This window comes from Caretta caretta, chromosome 5 (assembly GCF_965140235.1).
Source record: "Caretta caretta isolate rCarCar2 chromosome 5, rCarCar1.hap1, whole genome shotgun sequence".
Classification (NCBI taxonomy): Eukaryota; Metazoa; Chordata; order Testudines; family Cheloniidae; genus Caretta; species Caretta caretta.
The window spans coordinates 38701963-38722226 of record NC_134210.1 but is presented as its reverse complement, the minus strand read 5'-3'; the positions used below and the strand labels follow the sequence as shown (position 1 = coordinate 38722226).

Below are 20264 nucleotides of genomic sequence, written 5' to 3'. Positions count from 1 at the left end.
AACAAAAGACAGTCCCCCAAAAGCTGGATCTCAAGCAGTTTCTTGCTTTGCTTGTGCAGCGACCTTTCAAACAAAGTTAAGCCATAACTTGGTAAGTGATGATAAATACTGGGAGGAAGGGAAGATAAAAATATTGGCAATAATATTAAGCAATTTTTTGGGTTAGGTATTCACGTGTTCTGAAATCCCATTTTTTAGTTTTTTTGTTATAGCCAAAGCAAAATACATTCTATCTTCTATTTAAACTTCAGTTCTTCTATGCTTAACTTAGAGTAAACAGTACATCAGGGCAATGATGTCATATAGGGATTTGTGGGTAGGATTAGGAATAGAATCTCAGCTGCAACAACCAATAAAAGTGGTCGACTGAAAGCTTTGATAGCTAACTCAGATATTTGTATTAAGAGTTTGCTCTTTCTACTGGTTGTATTGAGAAGCTGATCATACAACAAATGCCTGCTATTTTTGGTTGATTTAGGAACTCCATTAACCTAGCCAGTCTAGCAACAAGACTGAAGATACTCCTTTCCTCCACCAAAATATTACTATGGTCTATTGCGCACCCAAAAACCAGTTCTTTTTTCTAACTAAGGGCCTGATCCTACAATATTCAATTTGAGATGGGAATTTTGCTTATGTAAGGACTGAAGTTTAAGTTTAAGGATCAAAGTTTAAGATTAAAAGTGTCCAGGTCATGGTATGACTTGTGCAGTTCTGAGGAGAAAGATCAAAATAACTTAATATGCTATCTTTTGGGGGTGAAGTGAGAATCCAAATTCAAATGTCATCTTTCATTTCTGGCCAACTGGGTCTTGGAAACTGGGAGAAATAAATGTCTGCTGTTGCTTAACAATGATCCTTCTGTGTGAATAGTCTTGAAGGCTTCATATGGATCCATGCTGAGCCCTGCTTACCTGGCAAGACAAGCAACATGGATCCTTGTGGGAGAGAGATAATAAAGCACTTGCAAAAAACTTTAACAGCTATTGTACTTAAATTAATGAAGATGCTACAGAATATTTCAAGAACATAGTAATAGCAAAGTTAAATAACTTTTAACTATAATAAGAAATTTTAGTATACCTGACATCAATTCTCTAGGAGATTACATTTTAATAACATTAATATTTTACCATCTTTAAGGTATGAGTACACATTCTGAATTTTAAATACTGAAAGTTGCAATTATACATGTTCTATTTATGCAAGAGGAGTTTGATGTGGGTATCTGACATTCTGTATACAAGTGACTTAATTCTGAACTCTCTTACATAAGTTCTATACAGCTGTAATTCTCTTCTCTTTAGTAGAGTTACACCTGACATGCCATGGTGTTAGTGAGGTCAGAATTAGGTCCAACTTACTTTGAGAATAAGTGAGTAGTGTATCGAAATTTATGTGAGATTCTTAAATAAAACAGATTGTTTTATTAATATATCTAGTGTCTTACTAGTACTTACATCTTTGAGATTATGGGGGGATTGAAAAGATATGTCTATTTCGTTGAGAAATAGCCTTTCTATAGTTATAAGAGATCTGAATTTTACTTGACATGTAAACATATATGAATACAGGTCTGGCCACCCAAAATGAAGCACTCCTGGCATCTTTTGTATCAGTCCTCACCCTCTCCCAGATATATAATCTTCTGTTAAATTTCCTTTTTCCCTTTACAAAACAAAAAGGGAACAAAACAGGACAAAAAAATAGATCTAGAAAATTGAGATTGGTAATGATGGGTGATCTCTTCAGAGGAGTTTTAAAAACTGTACGATAAGACTCTTGCTAAGATAAATCAGTTACTTAAATGTCCACTTCTTTCAGTGGTCTTGTATTTTTAATCTTTTGGGGTTGATATGTCTATCTTTAAATGACAAAACTAGGGAAATTAGAGATGGAAAAGACTTATTAGCACACCAGTTAATTTTCCTGGCACTGCAGAATTATTTTCTACAATGTGTTTTCAAATGCTTTCATCTAATTTAGATTTAAACCTCCCAAGCAATGAGTCTTTCACCACTTCCCTTGGGAAAGCAGATCTAGAGACGTAAGGAACCCACTATCAGAAAGTTTTTCCTAAAAATTACCCTAACATTTCCTTTCTTAGTTTCATCCTATTATTCCTAGTTTATGTCATCCTATATGATTCATCTCCTGCTCGGTGTTTATGCCCTTATGATACTTGGAGATTATCACAACCCTGCTACTCCCCTCTAAGTCAGATGTTAGCCTATTATACCTATTTAGCTTTTCTAGCATATCACCACAAATAAATCGCTCTATCCCCATTATTATTTTTGGCATTTCATTTTTCCTTTTTTGGGGGTCGGGGGGAGTGAGTTAATACCTCTGGGCACACAAATGACCAATGGGAATGATGGATGGAGGCATCTATCCTGTTACTTATACTACTTCAATCACTGTTGTATCTGAGCCCCTTTATAATGATGAAATCACAGAAGTTTTTAGATCATTATCGGGAAAAATTGTTCAACATTTTTTTTTCTTGGATAGCTCTTAAAATATAGGTGTAAATGCCATGGGAAATTCCTTTACGATATAGAGAAACCTGCAGAAAATTATTTTGATAATTCATAATAAAATAGAAAAGATAGTGTGGTTCGGTAATTAATAATAAAAGAAAAGAAAAGATAACGTAGTTCCACAGTCCAAAAGGTAATCTGATTGTGTGACAGCCAATGTAACACACAAAAGCCTTAACCTTAAAGGTTTCCTTGAGCTGTTTCATTTATTGTGTATGATTGAATTGCTAGCAGTTGCTTCTTTCCATCAAAGACAAATGTGTAGTTGTACTTTTGATTTATAGTTTAATTGCTATAAATTGGCCCATAATGACTCTTGTTTCATCTTTGTGCCACTAAGGCTTCTTGATGTAGAATATATTTATAGGGCCAGATCCGGCTGCAACTGAAGACTAGCAAAATCCCATTTAATTTAGTGGGAGCAGGATCCATCCCACACATGGATGCTAAAAGCTGTGTGGAAGATTAATGTAGAGTCATCAGTAGCCTGGCATTTCCTCTGGAGACTACTCTGTAAATCTATCCTTAATTGAAAAGACAGAAAATCATGATTTTAAGACTTTCACTGTTAACAGTAAACGACATGGTAGCTCAGAGTAAATAGCAGTAATTATTAAAAAGCTTCTAGAATTGTAATGTTTTTCATTATTGTAATGGAGGAAATCAACAACCTTGAAGTAGCCAAAGCAAAAATCCTCTTAAAACACATGGTATTAGGATGGGGCAATTCGGGGTGAAGCAATGCTGATTTGCTGGTATCTTAAAGATGTTCAACCTCTTTGTTAAATTAAATTACATTTGAAGTGATAGTTTTGATTGTCTGGCCAATTGGTCTGATGTGTGAGAATGTTTTATTCTTTGGTACTATGTTATAAGTGATTCTTTTCAAGAACAAAAACTATGCAAATAGAAGAAGTTGTTACTAACCGAAGAAAACACAAGAACTGCCGTATCGTAAGATCCTATAGTCTGGTAATCCATCCGCAACATTGGTCAGTATTGGATATTTATTTATGGACTTGTCTCTAGTTCGCGCTACACTATCTTCACATATTGATGGATTTTAGCCTTGCCACTACTCTGTGAGCTAGGGGAAGCCTGATTATCACTTAGTCACTTTACAGATAGGAAACTGAGGCAGGGAGAGATTGATTTGCCCAGGGTCACACATGAAGCCCATGGCAGAGTCAGGAATAGAACCCAGCTCTCCTGAATTGCTGTTCAATTGTAACTGGAGTTTCGGTTGTACAAGTGGGCTGGAACGCCCCCCTTCTTTTGGTATTGCTGGAAATGTAGCTGGGTTTAAGTAAGGCATGCTGGGAGAAGGAGTGATGCAAGTCCTGCATTTTTCTTGACTGAGGATTTACAAGGACAAGTCATTCCATTGTTCGTATGCTTTTGCTCATTGTTGAGACATTCTGGGATATAACTAGAAAAAAGGCAGTGCAGCATACTAGACAGACCAGTGCTAACTACTAAAGACTGGGGAAGGGAAATGTCCACTTTGAAACAAACCCTCTAGAATGAGGAGTTCTGCCAATTTAAAAACTGGGAAACAAAGCCTCTGACTGGAAATTTTGTTTGTTTTTGAAAGAACTCCATGACTGAGAGACTAGCAGTTCTGCAGTGAGAAGATCTGTCTGAGTGTACCCATATGCCTTTGTCCCAAAGATGCAAGGCCAATAATAAGAGACTATATTGCCAGCTGTGGTGCTATGAGTTGGAGTTCATGCTTCTGCATTAGGGGGTTCTGTGGAAAATAACCTGCCTGGGTCAATTAAAAATATTTATTTTAATACCCAGAGGCCAGAAAGGGTGTTGGTAGGTGAGATTGTAGAAGATGTCCTGCACACACACCACAAAATACTTGAGGTTATGTGTAGAAGTCCCCTCACCCTGCACACTATGGAGAGGAGTTGAGATTATAAACCAGAGAGGCACTTTGGGATAACAGGAGCTTGTGACAGGGAGCATTGCATAGGAAGGGAAATCACATATGCCAACTGTGCTAGCAGCTTTACTTCTAGGGTATGTGTACACTATAGCTAGAAGCGAGCCTCCCAGCCCAGGAGGACAGACTCATGCTAGCTCAGTTCCAGCTGGCACATTAAAAATAGCAGTGTGGATTTAGCAGCTCCAGCAGGCCACCACCTGAGCCACAACTTCCACACTGCTATCCCCCATGCCTGAATACCCCTAGAGTCATGGCTAGTTTAGAACATATGCACAAATTACCACTAAAACAACAGTGAGTATCCTAGACAGTACTAGGATGAGACAGTTGTAGTTGAAGGATTTAAATAATCCTCATTTCTCTTTTACTTTTATATAGCACCTTCTACATGAAATAATCTCAATGTATTCCACACACTGTAGGTATATATATACTATCGAAACATAAACACATCTGTCACAGCTGCCAGTAGACAGGCTTGTGCACAGTATACTGAACAACTTTTTGGGGAGGGGAAATTGTTTTTCCTTCTATCCCATAATATTAAATATATTAACTAAGGTAGTTTAATGCAGTCCCACATGCAGTTTCAAACAGGCTCAAACCACGAACTACACAGTAGCACTTGATGATAAGCCACAAGTCTCATATTTGATAAAATTCCAGTTCAGAATTTGCAGTTTTGTCCTGTACATTTTTTACCTACACTTACCTTTTTTTTTTTATTTTAAACAACATAGTAACACATTGGAATACTTGCAGTTTCTTCCTTATTCCCCCAAGAACCCCCTTTCAGTTTGTATAACATGCTACTCCTTACCACCTGCACCTGCATTCAGTAAGAGGAACTCTCATAAAAGTAAGCCAAGCTGTGTATAAGGAAACATTTCCATAAGATTGATGTGGACAATTAATTTGCTATATGTCTTAATACTGCTTTCACTAACGTTTTATGGATTTTCAGTGTTCCCTCAAATCATAAAAGTATATCTTTATTTTCTTATGTTTAAATATTATATACTGATGTTTCTATAATGCTCTTATTTATAAATTTCTTTAAAAGTCTAGACCACGTTTGTTTGTTGTTTGAAAGCATTTCAAGAAAAATATTGTGGTGTTTTTAGAGTAAGCTGTAGTGTTCTGGACTGTAATTATATCATTTGGCATTTGGACTATTACCATCATATTATAGTATATTTTTAATAAGGAATAACTTGAGAAAATACATGCTCAATTAGAAACTCAGAGGATTCATCATCACTGTTAATCTGTTGAATATAACAATAGTTCCGAGAAAATGCACACTGAAAAAATGGGATAAGGTGGAAATGTTACTATAACTGCACTACTTTGGTATATGAGAGGCAGAAGCGTGCACTTCACTTCAGGGATATATCCTTACTTCCCTTCCTTGCCAACCTTACTTGAGGAAGTTCTCCTAACTCTTTAAGTGTCTTAAAGAACTTCCTATTTTAAGCATAATTTGTGCAACAATACTTACAGCATATTTTTATTTTTTTCTTTTAATATTCCCCATCCTCTTTTTCAGTACTTCAAAATACTACGAAATTCAGATAGATTGACCATATCAAAGCTGAAATATTCTACGCATGCCAAATATATAATTTAGTTATTAGTTATTTCAGTAAATTTAAATGTGAATAGGTTATGCTTTCTCCCCAATTACTGTTTCTTAATCATAGATGGCAAAAACTACTGAATTACTGCTGTTGGTTTCTTGTAATATTTTCCACTAGACACTGATCTGAGACCATCTTGCCTTTTCGCTTAAACATTAAATGACTTTAAACTGTCTGTCGTGACCAAGATTCAAAGCCAGTAGTTTTTTGGCTTACAGTACTCAGCAGGACTCGCCTGTCTCCATACATCGTGACCTGTTTTCTCAGTTGCAGTGCAGAGGATCAAATTTAGCTTTATTTGGGTTAGTTTTCTCCACATTTTATGATTTGCCCAGAAGCTTGAGAAGAAGAATCCTCAGTTAACCTATAATTCTGTAGTTGTTTGTTGCCAGATTACTTGTCTCCTGCAGAGACCTAGGTTAGAGAGAGAGCTTGCTAACTGTGCTTAGGACCAACTTCTTACCTGCATAGGAATAAAGGGTCAGTGATCTCTCGCTGAAGAACATTGTATTGAAACTGAAGATATTTACACAGCTTTTATCAGTAGACTCAACTGTGTGTGTGTATTTTAAAAAAAAGCTGAGAAATTGCTTTAATTCAAATATTAGAGTCAGTAGACACTGACAGATTGAGTGCAATAGAAGATCATATTTACTCGGATTTAGATGTGTGAGAAGACATATAATAAAATGGCAGATAGAATTTGCAAACAGCTCTGAAAAGATTCCAGGAAGTGCTGTGGCCTATGGGGCGGATCCATAGAAGCCCCTACAACTTGCAGTCCCTGCAGCTATCTAAGTTATTGGTATGGTGTGTGTGGCTGAGGGGTGTCCAGAGGAGCTCAAGATTGGGAGAGTGCAGTGTAAAGGTGTATTAAAGCCATCTTAATCACTCTTCTCCAGGGTGCAAGGGTTTTTTGTTTGTTTGTTTTTTTTTATATCTCACCCAAGACTCTCCATCATGTGGTGGTGGTGGTGGTGTTTTTTCACACTGGCCCACCTTGGCAGCAGCATGGTGCTGCATTGTCCCAGCAGGAGCTCTGGGAGGCAATCATTTCTGAAGCTACCAAACACGCAAGAGAAATGTGGCCCCTGTTGTGCACCTTTGACAGGTGCATTGTGTGCTCTCTTCTGAGGTCAACCAACTCTGCTGGCCTAGTTTAGAGGGTAGGTGAGACCATAGTATGCAAGTTAGTTTTTGATTTGTGAATGGCACTGCAGGGGATGGATTCTTTAGCCATACCTCCTTGTGCATCAACATCCAGGGCAGTCACAGTCTGGCTGAGCTCCCATTTGGATCTTGCAAACCTATGACATCCTGCTTGTACCCAATATATAACTTACACAATTTTTATTTTCCTGTGTATATAATTGTCTTGCTATCTGATGTTCACATGGGTCTCTTGAGGACAGTACTTTGTAGCTGCAAGGTAATATATCTGATAAATGTTAAATAATTTTCATCCAATGGATTTTACATTTTCAGAGTATAACTAAAATTGATATATAGTATTATGCAGGCTCCAGGCTAACAATACAGTTCAAATAAAGTTCACTTACAGCTTATAATAAAAAATGGGCTAGGCAATTCCGATCCCAGTGGAATCAGTGACAAAACTACCATCAGTTTTAGCTGGAACAGCATCAGGCCAAATGTGGGCCAAATTCAATCAGTAAGGTCAGTGAAGTCACACCAGGAATTTTTTCCTTATATCTGCAGCACAAGTAACATTTGACAGTTTATATAAATAATATTTTAAATGTTTTTATATCTAATGCTTGATATCCCTCCATAAAGACCTTTAATTAGGAGGATTACAGATGGAAAATGGAATTGACAGTACTCATACTGATTTATCCACATTAATGAATACTACTTTCCCCTCTTATGCTTCATTAAATAATTATCTATTACCAAATTATTTTCTGCTGTTCAAATCTTTAATAGATTTTGATTCACCAAAAGCAATTTACTTTTTTTACTGGAAATATAATTTGTCAATCTATTTTTAATTTATTTTTTTTTACTCATGATTTATTCTGTATGTTCCCTTTCTAATGAAAGTACCTCCTGGTGATATGTTGAAGGTGTCTTCAGTCTGACTAGATTGAATGCTTTCATCTTAGTATGTTTCTGTCTAAAATAGAAAAGGTATATTTTAGTTAAACTGTCCAATAATAATACAAATATTAATACACAAGAATTTCATTTTCTTAATACAGTTCCCAAGGAAGTACATTTGTTATGATTGGTTTATAACTTTCTCCCTAAGGAAGACAGGACCACGAGTTCCTTTATTTTTCTATTGTGGTTTTTTTGTTTTGTTTTGTTTTTTTAATGTTAAGAGGCTTTGAGTGTTGCTAACTGAACTGTATTTCTTTGAGGTACTCTGTACTGCTGATTTCTAATTATACTCTGTGCCAGTCTTTAAGAACAGTTTGGATGATATTCCTGTTGGGCTCTTCTAGGAAATTGTTTTAGTTACTTGCTCTGAAGTAGTCATTCTCTGCTACATTTATATATATAAATACTTTAAATCAAATTTGTTAGAGCTGGGGAAATCTATAAACTTAAAAATTGCTATGAGAATCTTAAAGAATAAGGGCAAGTTGAGGAATGAATGAAACAGTTGTTCAATTTTATCCAAAAATGTGTGCAGCTCTGTTTTCACTGCTTAGAGAACTTGAAAATCATGGAAGTATCCATGCACATTCTGCAAAAGACCTAATAGGGTTTTTGAGGGTGTGGAAAATCATGGCCTTGTTTATAAATCATATCCCTGATCAGACAAGGAGAATATCAAGGATCAAATTTTTATTGGGTAACATAAAGCAGGGATGTTACTTTCAGAACTGCCGTAGGGATCTGAATGTCCAGTACTGTTAGATCCTGTACGTAGCTTTGAAAAATCTTTCTTCTAGTGTATAATTCCTGAAAAGTAGAACTGGTTAAAAATGTTTCCATCAAAATAGATTTGATTGAAAATGACTTTTGGCTAAATGGATTCTCTCTCTCTCTCAATGTTCTCTATTTTATTTTATTTCTGGGGGGAGGAGGAGTCGGGGTGGTAAATCACTTCCCAATCAGCTTGATGAAAACCCCATTTTAGTTCAGTGGGCATTGGATCAGGCAAGAAGAGATGAGAAACTGTTGACCAGATTCACTCCTGGTGTAAGTACAGCTCCATTGAAGTCAATAGAATTTCATCAGGAATGAATGAAATAGCATGGATTAAATAGATGGAGTTATGTTCATGTTTGTTTATTTATTAGTTTTAAGCATTGCCTTTTATGTTTAGATGAAAACCAAGGAGCAGGTGTGCTTAGACATTGCCGTCTGACTGGAGTACAATATAAAGATGTATTGGAAAAATAGCATATGCAGGCCATAACTTGCAGAGTTAAAAGAGAAACTGTCTCCTGCGCAGTCATACCCATTGCTTATTTGGGCGAATAGATTAAAGTGAAATATCTTCCCTACACAAACTACTTCCTCATAATTACTTTGTCTCTTCTGCATTTTAATAATGCTGGTGTGTTTACTAGTTTATTCAAGATGTTAGTCTGAAATGTGAAATCATGGAAAACACCCCTGGTGTTTTGTTAAAAACTCAGCCTTCTTTTGTTGCAAGTTTCACTAACGTTTGTGAATCTAGGACAATTTATGATTTTTCCATTGAAATGTGAGTGAAACAGTATTTTTTAATGTGCTTAACTTGGAATTTTTTTTATTTTTTTGTTCATGAAACTCAAACTAAAATTCAGGGGTTGCAGTCTTGTGTGAATCAAATGTGAAGGAAGTGCTCACATGAAACTCGGTGAGCTGAAATCAACGAGGTCCACACAATTGTAACATTACTGCAATATTGTGAGACTAGTGTACGCAGTCTTCCGTTTTAAGAGGGCAGAATAGTAATTCAAGAGAAGAGTCCAGTAGTTCTTGTTCACATGGGGCTAGACTGTCATTTTACAATTTCTCTGAGCAAGAGGCACCATGTGGTTGCACTATCCCAGGAGCTGCCTGTGAAGTAGTTTGAGACAGACCAACTGCCTCCTGGTCTTCCCCTTGCTCCTGCAGAAAGTAAATTCTGTTGGGCCTATCCCTGGCAGAGTGTACATCACTTAGGGTATGTCTACACTACGGAATTAGGTCGAATTTATAGAAGTAGGTTTTTTAGAAATCGGTTTTATATATTCGAGTGTGTGTGTCCCCACAGAAAATGCTCTAAGTGCATTAACTTGGCGGAGTGCTTCCACAGTACCGAGGCTAGAGTCGACTTCCGGAGCGTTGCACTGTGGGTAGCTATCCCACAGTTCCCACAGTCTCCGCTGCCCATTGAAATTCTGGGTTGAGATCCCAATGCCTGATGGGGCTAAAACATTGTCGCGGGTGGTTCTGGGTACATATCGTCAGGCCCCCGTTCCCTCCCTCCCTCCCTCCCTCCGTGAAAGCAAGGGCAGACAATCGTTTCGCGCCTTTTTTCCTGAGTTACCTGTGCAGACGCCATACCACGGCAAGCATGGAGCCCGCTCAGGTAACCGTCATCGTATGTCTCCTGGGTGCTGACAGATGCGGTACTGCATTGCTACACAGTAGCAGCAACCCATTCCCATCTCGCAGCAGACGGTGCAATATGACTGGTAGCCATCATCGTCATGTCCGAGGTGCTCCTGGCCATGTCGCCCGGGAGCGCCTGGACAGACATGGGCACAGGGACTAAATTTGGAGTGACTTGACCAGGTCATTCTCTTTAGTCCTTCAGTCAGTCCTATTGAACCGTCTTATGGTGAGCAGGCAGGCGATACGGATTGCTAGCAGTCGTACTGTACCATCTTCTGCCGGGCAGGCAAGAGATGAGGATGGCTAGCAGTCGTATTGCATCATCTTCTGCCGAGCAGCCATGAGATGTGGATGGCATGCAGTCCTTCTGCACCGTCTGCTGCCAGCCAAAGATGTAAAAGATAGATGGAGTGGATCAAAACAAGAAATAGACCAGATTTGTTTTGTACTCATTTGCTTCCCCCACTCCCCTGTTTAGGGGACTCATTCCTCTAGGTCACACTGCAGTCACTCACAGAGAAGGTGCAGCGAGGTAAATCTAGCCATGTATCAATCAGAGGCCAGACTAACCTCCTTGTTCCAATAAGAACAATAACTTAGGTGTACCATTTCTTATTGGAACCCTCCGTGAAGTCCTGCCTGAAATACTCCTTGATGTAAAGCCACCCCCTTTGTTGATTTTAGCTCCCTGAAGCCAACCCTGTGAGCCATGTCGTCAGTCGCCCCTCCCTCCGTCAGAGCAATGGCAGACAATCGTTCTGCGCCTTTTTTCTGTGCGGACGCCATACCAAGGCATGGAGGTCGCTCAGCTCACTTGGGCAATTAGGAGCACATTAAACACCACACGCATTATCCAGCAGTATATGCAGCACCAGAACCTGGCAGAGCGATATCGGGCGAGGAGGCGACGTCAGCGCAGTCACGTGAGCGATCAGGACATGGACACAGATTTCTCTGAAAGCATGGGCCCTGCCAATGCATGCATCATGGTGCTAATGGGGCAGGTTCATGCTGTGGAACGCCGATTCTGGGCTCGGAAAACAAGCACAGACTGGTGGGACCGCATAGTGTTGCAGGTCTGGCATGATTCCCAGTGGCTGCGAAACTTTCGCATGCGTAAGGGCACTTTCATGGAACTTTGTGACTTGCTTTCCCCTGCCCTGAAGCGCATGAATACCAAGATGAGAGCAGCCCTCACAGTTGAGAAGCGAGTGGCGATAGCCCTGTGGAAGCTTGCAACGCCAGACAGCTACCGGTCAGTTGGGAATCAATTTGGAGTGGGCAAATCTACTGTGGGGGCTGCTGTGATGCAAGTAGCCCACGCAATCAAAGATCTGCTGATATCAAGGGTAGTGACCCTGGGAAATGTGCAGGTCATAGTGGATGGCTTTGCTGCAATGGGATTCCCTAACTGTGGTGGGGCCATAGACGGAACCCATATCCCTATCTTGGCACCGGAGCACCAAGCCGCCGAGTACATAAACCACGAGGGGTACTTTTCAATAGTGCTGCAAGCTCTGGTGGATCACAAGGGACGTTTCACCAAATCAACATGGGATGGCCGGGAAAGGTACATGACGCTCACATCTTCAGGAACTCTGGTCTGTTTCAAAAGCTGCAGGAGGGGACTTTATTCCCAGACCAGAAAATAACTGTTGGGGACGTTGAAATGCCCATATGTATCCTTGGGGACCCAGCCTACCCCTTAATGCCATGGCTCATGAAGCCGTACACAGGCAGCCTGGACAGTAGTCAGGAGCTGTTCAACTACAGGCTGAGCAAGTGCAGAATGGTGGTAGAATGTGCATTTGGACGTTTAAAGGCGCGCTGGCGCAGTTTACTGACTCGCTTAGACCTCAGCAAAACCAATATTCCCACTGTTATTACTGCTTGCTGTGTGCTCCACAATATCTGTGAGAGTAAGGGGGAGACTTTATGGTGGGGTGGGAGGTTGAGGCAAATTGCCTGGCTGCTGGTTACGCGCAGCCAGACATCAGGGCGGTTAGAAGAGCACAGGAGGGCGCGGTACGCATCAGAGAAGCTTTGAAAACCAGTTTCATGACTGGCCAGGCTACAGTGTGAAAGTTCTGTTTGTTTCTCCTTGATGAAACCCCCCACCCCTTGGTTCACTCTACTTTCCTGCAAGCTAACCACCCTCCCATCCTCCCTTTAATCATTGCTTGCAGAGGCAATAAAGTCATTGTTGCTTCACATTCATGCATTCTTTGTTCATTCATCACACAAATAAGGGGATGACTACCAAGGTAGCCCAGGAGGGGTGGTGGAGGAGGGAAGGAAAATGCCACACAGCACTTTAACAGTTTACAACTTTAAAATTTATTGAATGCCAGCCTTCTTTTTTTTGGGCAATCCTCTGTGGCGGACTGGCTGGTTGGCCGGTGGCCCCCCCCACCGCGTTCTTGCGCGTCTGGATGAGGAGGCTATGGAACTTGGGGAGGAGGGCGGTTGGTTACAGAGGGGCTGTAGTGGCAGTCTGTGCTCCAGCTCAACCATACACTGGAGCATACTGGTTTGGTCCTCCAGCAGCCTCAGCATTGAATCCTGCCTCCTCTCATCACGCTGCCACCACATTTGAACTTCAGCCCTGTCTTCAGCCCACCACCTCTCCTCCCGGTCATTTTGTGCTTTCCTGCACTCTGACATTATTTGCCTCCAGGCATTCGTCTGTGCTCTGTCAGTGTGGGAGGACAGCATGAGCTCAGAGAACATTTCATCATGAGTGCATTTTTTTCTTTCTAATCTTCACTCGCCTCTGGGAAGGAGAATCTTCACTAGCCTCTGTGATCATTGAAACACATGCAGCTGGTGGAGAAAAAAAAAAGAGACAGCGGTATTTAAAAAGACACATTTTATAAAACAGTGGCTACACTCTTTCAGGGTAAACCTTGCTGTTAACATTACATACATAGCACATGTGCTTTCGTTACAAGGTCACATTTTGCCTCCCCCCACCGCGTGGCTACCCCCTCAACCCTCCCCCTCCTCATGGCTAACAGCGGGGAACATTTCTATTCAGCCGCAGGCAAACAGCCCAGCAGGAATGGGCTCCTCTGAGTGTCCCCTGAAGAAAAGCACTCTATTTCAACCAGGTGACCATGAATTATATCTCACTCTCCTGAGGATAACACAGAGAGATAAAGAACAGATGTTGTTTGAATGCCAGCAAACATACACTGCAATGCTTTGTTGTACAATGATTCCCGAGTACGTGTTACTGGCCTGGAGTGGTAAAGTGTCCTACCATGAAGGACGCAATAAGGCTGCCCTCCCCAGAAACCTTTTGCAAAGGCTTTGGGAGTACATCCAGGAGACCTGCGAATGCCAGGGCAAATTAATCCTTTCACATGCTTGCTTTTAAACTATGTATAGTATTTTAAAAGGTACACTCACTGGAGGTCCCTTCTCCGCCTGCCGGGTCCAGGAGGCAGCCTTGGGTGGGTTCGGGGGGTACTGGCTCCAGGTCCAGGGTGAGAAACAGTTCCTGGCTTTCAGGAAAACCAGTTTCTCCGCTTGCTTGCTGTGAGCTATCTTCTTCGTCCCCAAAACCTGCTTCCATGTTGCCTCCATCTCCATTGAAGGAGTCAAACAACATGGCTGGGGTAATGGTGGCTGAACCCCCTAAAATGGCATGCAGCTCATCATAGAAGTGGCATGTTTGGGGCTCTGACCCGGAGCGGCCGTTCACCTCTCTGGTTTTCTGGTAGGCTTGCCTCAGCTCCTTAAATTTCATGCGGCACTGCTTCGGATCCCTGTTATGGCCTCTGTCCTTCATGCCCTGGGAGATTTTGACAAAGGTTTTGGCATTTCGAAAACTGGAACGGAGTTCTGATCGCATGGATTCTTCTCCCCATACAGCGATCAGATCCTGTACCTCCAGTTCAGTCCATGCTGGAGCTCTTTTGCGATTCTGGGACTCCATCATGGTCACCTGTGCTGATGAGCTCTGCATGGTCACCTGCAGCTTGCCACACTGGCCAAACAGGAAATGAGATTCAAAAGTTTGCAGTTCTTTTCCTGTCTACCTGGCCAGTGCATCTGAGTTGAGTGCCGTCCAGAGCAGTCACAATGGAGCACTCTGGGATAGCTCCTGGAGGCCAATACCATCGAATTGTGTCCACAGTACCCCAAATTCGAGCCGGCAAGGCCAATTTAAGCACTAATCCACTTGTCAGGGGTGGAGTAAAGAAATCAATTTTAAGAGCCCTTTAAGTCGAAATAAAGGGCTTCATCGTGTGGACGGGTGCAGGTTTACATCGATTTAACGCTGCTAAATTCGACCTAAAGTCCTAGTGTAGACCAGGGCATAGTGTGGCAGCAGAGCTATATTGCAGTGGGGAGCCATGGGGTGGAGAAGAAGTGGGGAGCTAAGCGTTGGCTGTGCTCAGTCCTCACCCCTCCCACTCCAGTGCTACCTACCTGCCCTGGTTAAGGAAAGTAGTAGCTCTGCAGATCCTGCTTCCTCTCCCATGCGGCAACTCACAGTATAGGTAGCCCACATAAGGGAATACGGGGGGGCTTTACTTCCCCTTACTTTCTTGTATGGCTATGTAGGCTAGTGATGATCCTAGGACTACTTGTTGGCTAGATTGCACCTATCCTCCTAGCCCTGACTATGGGCTGCATGGAGCTGTGCTTGTCCAGGAGGAGCATGTGGAAGTAATTTTGTAACTCAGGTCACTAATCCTTCCTTGCTCCGAGAGAGCAGTAATCGGTGCCACCCCTATACAGAATGCAATTACCTCTTTCCTCATGTCAGCTCAGCCCCGCTGGTGTGTTAGGGGAGATAAAGCCAAAGCTTTGTCGCACTCTGCCCACTTACTTGAGGGAAGGAAGAGGACTCCAGATCTCTTCCTCACCTTAGCAGACAGGGAGGATGGCTGAACTACTCTCTTGTGTGGCCACAGTGAGATGAGTCACACTCAGGGCTAGAGTATGATAAATAAGGTTTGTAAAACTGGACCCCAAATGCTGAAGTACTCGGAAATAAACTAACTGTACATTACAGCACTTGGGGCCCAGTCCTGCAAACCTTATTCGTCACAATGAATAGGAAAAACACACAACAGAGAATATTTTGTGTATTCAAAGAAACACTCCTTTAACATACAGAGAGAGTAAAATACGAACATATGTAACAGACTGGAATTAAATAATTAATTTGTATGAACTGTTAGCTCATAGGGAGCTATTAGCTCTGCCTTTCGCTTCTGGGTGATTCAGATTTTAAAAATGTAATTGTCAGTCATGTAATACATATTTAAGTGAATTTAACTTTTATACTAAAAGTTGAGTTTGGTATTTGTACCAGACTGGTTTGAAGAAAAGCAGTTCTTTAAATTAACCAGAGATCAAACCAGGGAAAAAGCTAACCAGATGCAAGAAATGTCTATCATATGTAAATAGAAGAATAAATTAAGTAGTTTTATTATTCACCATTGTGTAATGCACCGCAGTGGGTACTAATAAAATTACCATTATTTCTGTGTAAACTGTGAAATATGTTTTGTTTATCAGCATCCTCCTCTGCAATGGGTGCCCTACATAGCTAATGAATAAAAATCTTTGCCTATATGTTGCAAAAAGCAACCCAATCTGATCAGTGGTCAATTTCAAACTTGAATAACAATAATTTTAGATTACTTGTCGTTTTTACAACTATAATGTTAACTAATTTTAGCAGAATCAAATGATTAAGAACATCCCGTAATTATATAGGCTATTCAACAAAAAGCCTATTGATTGTTAATTTTTTCTCTACAATTATATAGAATTTTAGAATGTATATTGAAATTGACACATTACCCTTAGCCTATCTCACAAAATACTTGTTTGCAATGGAAAATAACTTTATGATTAATGTAAATGCATTCTGCAAGTGGATTATGTGAAACTTATATTAGTGAACATGTTCTTGTAATATTGTTTTCCCTTGCTATGATTTGTAATTTCTACATCTAGCTATGTCTTTTTATATTTAATCAGACCTCCGTGCTTTTAAAGCACTTGCTTTATTCTCTTTAATAATTCATATTTTCAATTGATTTATATAATGATTATCTACTGAATTCTTTTTCCATTACCAGCAGCAGGAATGTGCTCGTGCTTCATGAATCAGACATGATAAAAATTTTGATATGAACAATTAGCTCAGTGAGTTTGTCCACTGTATCTTGATTTTACTTCAAATGCAAACTCATTCAATTTTAAAAGATTGAGTAGAGCTGAAGAAAATTTACTGACAAAACAGAGTTTTGTCAGAAATTACTAGTTCATTGGAAATATCTTGCGAAAGCAAGTTGGGTTGATGAATTTTCATCAACTTTCAGACTGGATTCCAATGGAACTCTGCCCCGCAAGTTTCTGGGGAGCTGGGCTTCAAGCATCTCTGGGGTAGCCCCACCATATGGATGCCAAGTTGTTGGGGACCCTGGGGCAGCCCTTCTATGTCTAGCATTCCAGAATCTAGGCTCCCAGCTCTGTAGCAGGAAGCCTAGAAGCCGTGAGAATCCTGGCTCAAGCTGGGGCTCTTTGGGCTTCCAGGCTCCCTGGCATGGAATGTTGGGAGCCTGGAGGCCCTGAAATAAGCTTCCAGGGTCTCTGACTATGGGGCATTCATACCAGGAAGACTGCCTCAGATCCAAGGACTCAGGGCTTCCAGACTCCCAGGTCAACTGGCAGTCTGGAAGCCCTGGGGTCTCTGGCTCCAGAGCAGTCTGCATGGTGGGACTGAAGGAGACCCTGAAAGCCCAGGAAGCTGCTTAGTGAAACTGACATAGTTGTCAGTTTCATGGGTACTGTGCACCATGTGTTGGTGCTGTTTCCAAAAGTATTTGGAGCGGTGGGAGAGATTTCTGGTTTGTGAGAAATTTAAATATATATTTTCTGTCTAAATCAGACTGAATCCAAATTTCCACATTTTGACATTTCTGCTAAAATTAGGAATCTCGAGTTTTGGCTGGCTCTACTCAAGTAAAACTGAATGGTCACCTGGAAAATACTGTATAGTTTCTTAAATGGCATTGAAGATTTGCTTTAATGTAATGTAACTTGAATGGAATAAAGAATCTTCTTTTATATGTGGGATTGGTAGATATTGTTATTTACTGGATTAAATCGCTAAATAAATGTTCCCTCTTTTGATTATCATATACTAGTTATCTGTTTAATACTTACAGTTATATGTTTCTAACGTAATTTGGAATTGTTTCTATTACAACTCAATTTTCATTATACTCTCTTTATATTTACACAAAAGGAAAAAGTGCAATAGTTTTGTGGGCTGCACATCATCATCATATCAGGAAATGGAGATACAAAAGACAATATTCCCAGTATTTCTGCATGATAAAAGTATTCCAGTTTCCATGCACTCAGTCAGAAAAAAACAAATGCAGATTACTTACCTTCACTATTTCATTTGATGTTAGTGCCATTCTGAAGAAACACGAAAAGAATACACCAGTTTATCTGCCACACTATTAACAGCTGAAGTGCTTCAGCTGAACAAATTCTAAAGATATTTTCACCCTTGTCCTGTGGTAAACAAAGACAGATGAAAATGCATTCAGAAAATTTGCATTTTAGCTCCCTTGCTTTCATCCAGACCTTGGATTCTGTCCATTTTTCTGCATAGTTCTTTTTTTAGGCATGCACAAGTTTTTAAAAAGATGGGAAAGGTTAAGAATCCTAACTAATTAAAAATTGAATTTTCTTCATGAGTTGAAAATGTTATGTTTTATTTTATGGATCACTGTGCATTTAGCTGTGATTGATGAAGAGAACTCTAAGATGCTTATACACATACTAATGGATGGGTATGTCTAAGGCAACATTTCTCATATTCAAGGCTCACTTCAGCAATCTCTTCTGGGAAAGCTGCAGCAAATTCTGGGAAAATGGAAAAAGGAATATATTTTCAGTTAATTATTGTCAGTTAGAACTCTCTCAAAGGCAGAATGCTCTATATGTCTACTGAATGTTCAACAGACTTACTACCTTTTCTGAGTCTAACATGGAAATGGCCAGACAAGAAAAATTAAAATAAGCCTGCCCAGTCTGTGTCTAATATACTAACAAAAAGGCATCATCACTTACAAGGTGAGGTGGTGCAGGCCTGGGCCAGAGATGAGGCCAGGATGTCAGTGTCTGGGCTCAAGGCTGAGCTGAAGCTCCTCGAGTCCATCTTCAACAAGGACCATGAGTGCTTCTGCATCATCTCCTGGTAGCTGGATGAGCTGCACTGCCAGTTTGTTCTACTGCCACCACCGCCAGGTTGCAGCCCGCAGCCGCCAGTGCTGATCACCATCCACTGCAGTGTCACAGAATCTTATCCCTCTTCATCACCAGTATGGCTTGTGGAATCAGATGACCCAAATCTGACTTCAGTGTTAGAGCGATTATAAGACATTAAGAAGTGCAATAGTCTGCTTCTTCAACTGAAGTGATTGCTATGTGACCTCTGCAGATTATACAACCTTCCTCGGCATCCAGATGTTGAGATGTTAGATCAGCCATTACCAAGAGGACTGAATTCAGTGACAGAAGAAGTAATGTCAGAAGAGGAGGAGGAGAGGGAAGTGAAGACATTGAAGACCTAGATCACTATGACATGAAGGGGGAAGAACCTGTTGATGGAAAGAAATCTGAGTATGAAGGCACTGAAAAAGAGCAACTTCTAAATTTAGAAAAAATTAGAAAGAATTAAAGATACCACCACCTAAATGGTGAAATGTCTGGGTCAGTCCAGGTTTCAGATTGACTTATGAAAGAGCTCAGGGATATATACAGATCAGAGTTATAAAACAAGGATTCATTCAGTGGAACTTATAAATGACAGCCTGTACAAGTGGCACGTTAAATTTCTAAAAGTTGATCCTGACAGCCCGTTATAGATCTTCAGGTCTTACAAGAAAAATAAGGTGTAGAGAATACATTTTACTCAACTTCTCATTAAGGATAATTTTCCTTTAGATCCTCCCTTTGTGCAAGTGGTATTTCTGTGCTCATGGGAGGGTATGTCCTGGGTGGGGGTGCATTATGCCTGGAACTTCTTACTAAACGGGGCTGAAGTAATTCCTATTCAACACAATCAGTCATCAATGGCACTTTAGTCAAAGGAAAAGCCAGAGTACAGTTTGGAGCCAGTAAGAACCAATATAATCTAGCAAGAGCACAGCAGTCCTATAAGTATCTAGTACAAATACATGAGAAAAATGGGTGATGCACTCCTCCAAAAGAAGGTGGTTAATATTGTGGAATGTTGTACACCTGCACCAATGTCAAACAAGCTCTTTTTTAAAATTTCCTTTCAACCAACACACACCCACACACACTTTCTCTCTCTATCTCTCTCAAGCTATGAGTGCCCATATAACAGCCATACTGAAGACTTTAGCTATTAGATAAATTAGTGGATAATCTGTCAACTGGCACATCCAGTATAATTTACAGCCTTAGCATTTTGCTCTTATTAGATATCTTGGACTTAACAGTTTTGGCCTTCACTGTATTTGTCTCTAAGTTAAGCATATTTGGGCCACTTCCTCC

General features: G+C 40.5%; 1 protein-coding gene and 1 pseudogene across 2 annotated transcripts; one reads left to right on the top strand and one right to left on the bottom strand.

Annotated features, from left to right (window-relative positions):
- Positions 1–13010: 13010 nt before the first annotated feature.
- Positions 13011–18907, bottom strand: LOC125637276 (myb/SANT-like DNA-binding domain-containing protein 2). 2 transcript variants are annotated; one of them, XM_048851551.2, is made up of 4 exons: positions 18813–18907; positions 18122–18251; positions 14109–14688; positions 13011–13520 (listed from the first exon to the last, which is right to left on the bottom strand). In XM_048851551.2, exons 2-4 carry the CDS (start codon positions 18149–18151, stop codon positions 13432–13434), a joined length of 699 nt encoding a protein of 232 aa, XP_048707508.2. In that variant the 5' UTR covers positions 18152–18251; positions 18813–18907; the 3' UTR covers positions 13011–13431. The 2 variants fall into 2 exon arrangements, with proteins under 2 accessions (XP_048707508.2, XP_048707509.2); XM_048851552.2 differs by having other exon boundaries at positions 14109–14493.
- LOC125637273 (ubiquitin-conjugating enzyme E2 Q2 pseudogene) lies at positions 18854–19965 on the top strand (annotated as a pseudogene).
- Positions 19966–20264: the final 299 nt, after the last annotated feature.

Coding starts and splice junctions, on each gene's coding strand:
- LOC125637276 (XM_048851551.2), bottom strand. CDS start 18,151: ATGGCACTAACATCAAATGAAATAGTGAAG. Junction 14,689..18,121: donor CATCAAATGAAATAGTGAAG/GTAAGTAATCTG, acceptor CTGTTTGGCCAG/TGTGGCAAGCTGCAGGTGAC. Junction 13,521..14,108: donor AGGCGGAGAAGGGACCTCCA/GTGAGTGTACCT, acceptor TTTCTCCACCAG/CTGCATGTGTTTCAATGATC.